Genomic DNA, 7863 nt, shown 5'->3' on the forward strand with positions numbered 1-7863 from the left:
CACGAACGCAAGTCATCAACTCCCACCTCCTACTCTCAAACCACAAGTCCTCAATGTCCCCCTTCCAACCCTAAGGCTTCGATCCCCTCCCCACTCTAAGCTTTCACCTTCAAGCCCACATTCCATTCCTCCTTCCTGAGCCTCAACCCCCCTCCAAACCCCAAGGCTTCAATCCCCAACTCCAACTCTCTGTCCTCCTCCTCCCCCTCCCCTTTCTCCCACTCATAAAAGCTGAAGGGTATATCATTACATATTTCTTCATGAACTCATTGAAACAGCAGAATTTTTTTTAACTCTTTCCCCCTCCGCTATCATGCTATGACAGATCTCACAGAAACCACAATCGAAACAGCATGCCTCCTACATGTCGTGGCCCATCATGGTCACCTGTACAATTCACAGTCCTGTGAGAAATGTGGAAATCCCGTGGAATTGCAACTCTTAAGTGACCATGAGCAACCTAATTGTGCCAACAAATAACCCCAAACCAATTATCTTCTTCCTGATGCATATGCGCACATCATTAAAAGTAAATAATGTCGGATGTTTTCTTTCACAATCTCGCGAGATTCCCGGAAGTCCCAGGACAGAGACCTTTATAATGACTTGGGTTTTATGGTGCCTGGTCGAATCATTTAAGATAAAACGGGCTGAAATAATAGCAAGGACCTGCGGAACCGAACAGTCAAAGCCCTTGCTCGAGAGAATGCCACATAGATATTTGGGCAGTGTATATGCAACAGAGCACTGCCTTGATCACTCCTGAAAATAGAATAAAAATAACCAGAGTTTGAAGCAAAAACATTCCCACTGCCTGTGTGCATATATCATACATCGTCGTCGTATAGCTCGGATAGATTCCAATTGCATTGGCCCATAGACTGACACCAGAGGCCTGAAGCCTGAGGCCTATACTTACTGTGGCCTTCACAAGGCTCGCAAAAAGGAAAGTGAGGAGGGAGGGAGAGTGAGGAAGGGGGGGGGGGAAGCGAGAGGAGAAGAGGAAGGGAAGGCAGACATGTGGTGGAGCGTTAATTACGATTCATACTGTTTCATCAAAATGATTCTGCATAGAATAAGAGTGAAGATGGAAACAAAATAATGTCTGAAATCCATTTTATTCCGGTCATACTATAAATACCACCCAGAGACAAACACCGCCTGGACATGACCACTGTCCAGACACATGTTGAGATGATGACCGTCCGGATACGTACAGATAGGTGGAGGGTGGAGGGGGGGGTAGGGGAGTTGGAGAGAATGTTATGCTTTGTGAACACACACACTCACACACTCACATACACACACACACACACACACACACACACACACACACACACACACACACACACACACACACACACACACACACACACACACACACACACACACACACACACACACACACACACACACACACACATTTATGAGGACAGATAAACTAAACGATGGATGCTTAGCTTGTTAACTAATACTAATTGAGGACTTAGAATCAACCAGGTAGTATAAACGCACCATTATATATCACATTTGAGTTGAGTAGGGATGTAATCTTGGTATCTAGGCCTGGATGGTTGTCCGTTGCCTGTGAAGTGAAAAGCAGGATTAAGCAATTGGTTCATCTTTGTCTCTGTGTACAAACGTCAGTTCATGATTGAGGACCAACGTCATTTAAATTGAGTGTTTTGTTTTGAACACAAATTGGAAAATGAACCTGTAGTTTAGCAGTACTTTCACTCTGAATTTGTCTCGACCGGACATGGTCACAGAGGAGCGAGATAATATTTTTGCTCTGTCTGCTTGTCTTGCAATCAACCAAAATGAAAAATCATGCCAAACAGGAAACACTGTTTTTAAAGATGTCATAAAGGACACAAACAACAGGCATGAATAACTAATGTGTAACGTGTTCGGGTGGTGTAAAAGATGCTGCTTCAATGGTGGTGTGTACTTGAATACCGAAGAACACAAATAGACTTTTTCGCACTTTCAAAAAAACTCCATTTAGCAGTACTTGGAAAAAATATTGGGCATTGTATGTCCATCCATTCATCCATTGGGACCATACTCTGTGCAGAGCGTTGGTGCTGCCTCAGCAGTCTCCTGGGCTATTGGGCACAATACTGGATGGGTCACCACTCCGACACAGGATACCAGCAAGCTGGCACTCATTTTGCCGACCTCGGAAGGATGACAAGGAGAGTCAACCCCACCTGATATAAATTCAGCAGCCGAGTGGGATTTGAACTTTGGATCCCAAGCCCACCACCCTAACCATGAAGACAACACCAGGCATCATTGTATGTCATCACGACCAATCAAATTTGCTGCTTGTTGTCCCGGCCCATGTTTCTCAACACTGCGTGGGGTAAAGTGTTCTATGAACTTTAGTTATTTATTTCCAATTTTGTTTGGTGGGTTCAGGGTGACGCACTACCTTTCATAAAGTAGCATTTCAATACATCTTGTTGTTTTGTACGCAGTTTTGTACTGCTTGCATCATTTTATGGAAGTGTGGCTGTACCACTGATGCAGTGCCCCCGTTACTCATTTTGCCGATCTCGGAAGGATGCCAGGCTTGGTCAACCCACCTGGTGTTATTTCAGTGGCACGACGGGGGCTTGAACTCAAGATTCTAAGATCTTAAGCCAGCCACGTTAACTGTTAAGCCAACACGAGGCTTATTTAGACACAAAGATAGCATTTAGACACCCGGCCCAAGTTGCTTTGAGGGCATTAACAACCAACCGCAACGTGCGGGCTGGATTACACATCGACCGTCTCAGGTGTGGCAGCCATTTGACCTCTGCGTTGAAGGTTTGCCAAGGTGCAAAATAAGCATTGAAAGTAAAGAGGAAGTCCAAAGGTTATTCTCCCAATGATGAACGAACGATCCTGCCCCAGCGATACTCGGCCAATGTGGACATCCATTATCAGCAGTTTACGGTCAATGTCGCACATCGTGTTCCAGATGCCATTGCAATTGGTCATGTTTTTGGCTCAATCTTTTTCAAAAGAGAATGATCGCCTGAACAATCGAAGAGTAATTTGAGTCTAGAATTTGACAATAGCACATTGTTAGGTCCATCTACAGCGGAAGCCACTCACAGTACGAGAGAAAGCTGATGGGCAATGTGAAGGTCGTTCGAACTTGAGGAGCAACTCTACTGCCTCTGCACAACTTGTGTTGGCCTTGCTTTGACTTTGTGTTCTTGGTGTGAGCGAGGAAAAATGGACCACGTGACACAAACATGATGGGTCAGATTGACTTTTTTCCAACACTGGAGTTTGCTCACTCACAAATCGAAAGCTTACCCTCGTTAAAATCACCATTGAGATGGAATTTACTTTTAGCAATTTTAAAATGTCATTTTGAGATGACTGTTAAAGTTATACTGTGATCTGTGCAGGTGCATTTTAGTTAAACGTCATTGGTGTTTGTACAAACAGCCTGGTACTTGTGCGGCGATCCGGGAAGCGTTTGGATGGGATTTCATGAAACCGATTGTTGTTGCTTGCTCTGCAGATGCATACAAGGGGACGTTGCTGCTCCGTAATGTGTCCACGATTATGAGCGGCACATACGGCTGCACCGCCAGCAACCGCATCTGGCAAGGATCTTGCACCGTCTCCCTCAACATCAGATCCAGTGAGTATTCATTTGAAACTGGGCTCAGGAGGAAAGGCCACTGCTGCAAACCTCCACCGAGATGGACAAAAATGGCTGGCTGGCATTTTCTCGACGACGATTGATATAGTCATCACAATCTGTTGATACCTGTGATGGTGACGACGTTGCCAGCGAATTGTGTGTTTGTACCTGCGCCAGAGTTCAACAGGGCTGGCATAATCGCGGGTGCGGTGCTGGGATCTCTGCTCGCTCTTCTGCTCTTGCTGCTGCTCTTGTGGTGCTGCTGCTGCCGCAGTCGGCACAAGCGTTTCGAGGAGGATGGTGCCAATGATATTCGGTGAGGCCAGTGTTACTTGCTTATCGTCGTGCAATACAACCCTGGTCATAACGAGGAAGTTTGACGCAGGAGGAGGCCAATTCGGTCCAACACGAAGCAAAAAAAAAAATTAAATAATCAATTGTCATTATTATCCAGTCCGATGTAACATAACCTGTTCCAGAGCGTCGGTTCTGCTGAAGCGGTTTCTTCACAAAAGGGTCATGCTGGGCGGTTTGCCATCTCACTCCCAGCTGTAGTTGGGGCAGGAATTTGCAATTTGTTCAGAGTGCTGGCAAAAGCTTGCCTACTCTTCACAAACGACACCGTGGGATCTTTAACATTCACCAACTGATGTCGGCAGATGGGACGCCCAGTTTAACGTCCATCCAAGGGACGGCACACACACTGATGAATCGCCCTCTCTGTGAAACGTCGGGATGACAGTTTATAGCTGGGTCGGGATTCAAACCCAGGGTAGACGGCTCACTTGCGTACCTCGAGGCCATTCTTTCAGCCCTCTGTACATAAGCATAACATATTTGGTGGGTGGGCAGTTACAGGTTTAGCAATGACCAAACATACCTTCCCAGAGAGATCATTTCATCCATTAACTACTCTGACTTGAGACCCTGACCGTATTACTGTCGTCCTCTTTACTCTCAGACTATGGCTCCTGGTGCCATCACTATTCTGCTGAAGCGCTCTTCTGCACTTATTTTGGCTATTACCTTCGTTATATTGTACATCTCCATCATGTCCCTTCATAATCATCTCCTTTCTCATGTATAAAGCTCTGTCAACGAATAATTTTTTTCATTAAGGGTGATTGTGGAAGGGAGAATCTGAAGTGGGCCGGTGCTGGATGATGTCACATTGAAACGTTTCTTGAATGCACGAATGATGTGCATTTCAACTTGCGCTCGACCTTTGCCCCCTTTTTGTTCTCTTTCTCCCTTTCGTTATTCCAGAGAGGATGTTCCGGCTCCAGTGAACCACTCTATCCGCAGCACCAAAACCTATGTGTCAATGCCATCCTCGTACATCAATCTCCCTACTTCCAGTTCTGATATTCCCTATATTGCAGAGCATGCCAACCATGTATCAACATTGAACGGCTCGCTCGCACCGCCCGTCTACCATCCGATCTCCAGAAGCGCCATGCGGTTAACCGCTCCGACCAACTCCGTACCTCTGAAACAGGGCTCCGCATCCTCAAAAGAAAGCCAGCCATTACCCAACTATCGAACCCATCCATCTCAACACATGGATTACATCAGTCGGGACCTACCTTCCAACTCTTCAACTCGAAGCAGCAAAAGATCTCCGATGTACTTTGGCTCGGACTCTGGGACCGAGGAGAATTTTTCTCGATTATTACTGGCCAGCGATTCCGCGTCCAATGATCATGGAGTCGTGCCAACACCGGTGCATGCCAGTCGTTCTGGGCATTTCCTCCAGCCTGAGAAAACATCGGCATCAACCAGCCCCTCTCCTTCCAACCTGCTGAGAATGGGTGCCGTTCCTGTCATGGTGCCAACGCACACACGCGTGTCGGACGTGGTCTGATCGCGACGGTGGGATGTGTGAGGTCGAGGAACAGGGTGGTGACGGTGTTTTGCCGGTACCCGTTTCTGTCATGGTGTGGGTTAAGAATCTGTCGTCGCCAACAATATCAAACGAGCTGCAGTAGCACAAAACGTATTCAAATTGTAATTATTTACTGCTAATGTCAATTGTATTAACATCATTATTACAATATAATTAATGCCATTCAAATGGTGTCCTTGTGTCCTTCCAGAAGCTACATGCTGTACCACCTCACATAAATAATGTGACGCGGTGTGGTTAAGTGAGAATAAGCCGTGGTTATATCTTGTCCACGAATAGACGAAACAGAGGCAGCTGGAAAAACAAATCCGATTACTGCTTCGTAGATCATGCCACTGGGACAGAGCCCGAGAGACCGATTGGGCTCATCCCAGGTACCTTCTGTGAGCATGAGCGCATCAGGTGCACCGATCAATTGGCAGCTCGTTTGATATCCGCACCAGAGGTGCTTATTCCAATTGTGTTTCTGGAGATAATAATAATAATAATAATAATAATAACAATGTGCTCCAGCAGCCATATTATCGTGTACTCGTCTCCAAAGGGAGGTTTAGTGGTTCTGTTGTCGTCGTCTATCCAATTATGACTTGTTTAAGAGGGAACAGCACTTTGGCTATCTGCCCTTTAGATGCTTTCTGGTTTTAATCGATGGTGGTAATTTAATTATGCCTGGTGTGGGCTTGAATGGTTAGAGTGGTGGGCTTGGGATCCTTGGGTCCTGAATTTAATATCCCGCTCGGCCGTTGAATTAATACAAGGCGGGGTTGACTCGGCCTGTCATCCTTCCGAGGTCGGCTCAATGAGTACCAGCATGCTGGTATCCTGTGTCGGAGTGGCGACCCGTCCAGGATTGTGCCCAGGAGACTGCTTCAGAAGCGCCAACGCTCTACAGAGTATGGTCCTGATAGATTTAGATGGTAATTGAATTGTGTTTCGTTCCCCTGAAACTCAGGTCACTTCAGATTTGAGAGTGTTACAGGTAAACAAACATAGGGGCAGCTGGCAACAGGGTGTTGTTAACGAAATGGGATGGAGAATTTTCCAGGGAAGCAGAAACGTGATTGATGTACATGACTACTCTTGCACGCAGTATAGGTCTGTGTAGAATCATTTGCCGGGAGTGTGGTAGTGCCGCTGATGCAGTGCCCCCTGTATGTAAGAGCAGGAATTTGGAATTTGTTCATTGTGCTTCGAGGAATTTGTTCAATTTGTTCATAGCTTCGAGGTGAAGGTAAGTGACCACTTGAAGAACAAAGAGTAGAGGGTAGTGCAGAAGCACAGGCTGGGAGGATGAGAGCGTTCATATCATCAGGTTCGTCGATTCCGAGCCTCTCAACCTGAAGAGGAGAGGATAGTACTTGTAATGGGGAGATATTGGGAGGCTTGGCTTTTTTTTTTTCTTTTTTCATTCACAAAGCTTTCCAAAAGCCATAAAAGTATTTGTTTGGGAACAATACCAGTCAGTAACCGTAAGCCATGTATTATGAAAGTGTAAAATACTGGTGGTCGTTGTTACGTGCCTGCGAGGGACAGTAAACTTAAAAGGACGCCAGATCTCCTGGGTTGACAATCAAAAGGAAAGAAAAGACTTCCTACGTGTAGTAGTTACTCGGTAGTGTTGGTTGAATCGTTTATTTGGTATGGTTGAATGTGTAAGTCGTAATTCTCAAAATGGTACTTATTTATTTAAAGCTCGAGCTTAACGTGTCAGCTTTTGAAAAGTTATTTTTGTGTAAATGAGTGCGAGCCAAATATGGTCTTTTTATTTCTGGACCACGATGTTCCAGGGAGGGCAGATGGAGGTCTTCGTGACGACTGTATGGGACCATTAACGGTTCTCCAAATGCGTTTTAGATTTGGGGTTGGGGCGGGGAGGGTGATGACACTCGTAAACGATGAAACAGACGGATGTACATCGGCTTGTGCTAAGGCTTGCTTTCGCGTATGAACTCTATCTTTATATTTTGTATCTTTCTACACAAAGGTGGCATTTTGATCCTGTATTTTGTGATGAGAAGATGTGGTAAACGTGCAAACCTTTTTTTTCTATGTGCAATGTACAAAGATTAAATATATAGATATATATGTACAAAAGACCTTTTGTTGATTCGTTATTGGCAGTCTTCTTCATTTATATGGAGCACAAGGCTGCGGGGTCGCATCATTGGCCGAGGGCGTTGAAGTGCCTCTGATGCAATGCTCCTCTGCTGGTCAGCGTAATAATTTGTAATTTGTTCATGGTGCCGGCGATAGCTTGCATACTCTTTACGAAGGACATCGTGGGATCTTTAACATCCACCAACTT

General features: G+C 45.6%; 1 protein-coding gene across 5 annotated transcripts in view; it reads left to right on the forward strand.

Moving 5' to 3' along the window:
* LOC147031127 (coxsackievirus and adenovirus receptor homolog) overlaps nucleotides 1-7652 on the forward strand; it is a 60303-nt gene extending 52651 nt beyond the window's left edge. For all 5 annotated transcript variants that reach the window (XM_085875905.1, XM_085875907.1, XM_085875908.1 and 2 more), the window contains 3 exons: nucleotides 3527-3649; nucleotides 3830-3968; nucleotides 4919-7652. In XM_085875905.1, coding sequence (XP_085732031.1) covers nucleotides 3527-3649; nucleotides 3830-3968; nucleotides 4919-5516 — 860 coding nt within the window. In that variant the 3' untranslated portion in view covers nucleotides 5517-7652. The remainder of the gene's footprint in view (nucleotides 1-3526; nucleotides 3650-3829; nucleotides 3969-4918) is intronic.
* Nucleotides 7653-7863: the final 211 nt, after the last annotated feature.

This window comes from Eptatretus burgeri, chromosome 3 (genome assembly GCF_056783735.1).
Source record: "Eptatretus burgeri isolate ZD-2024b chromosome 3, Ebu_testis_v1, whole genome shotgun sequence".
NCBI lineage: Eukaryota > Metazoa > Chordata > Myxini > Myxiniformes > Myxinidae > Eptatretus > Eptatretus burgeri.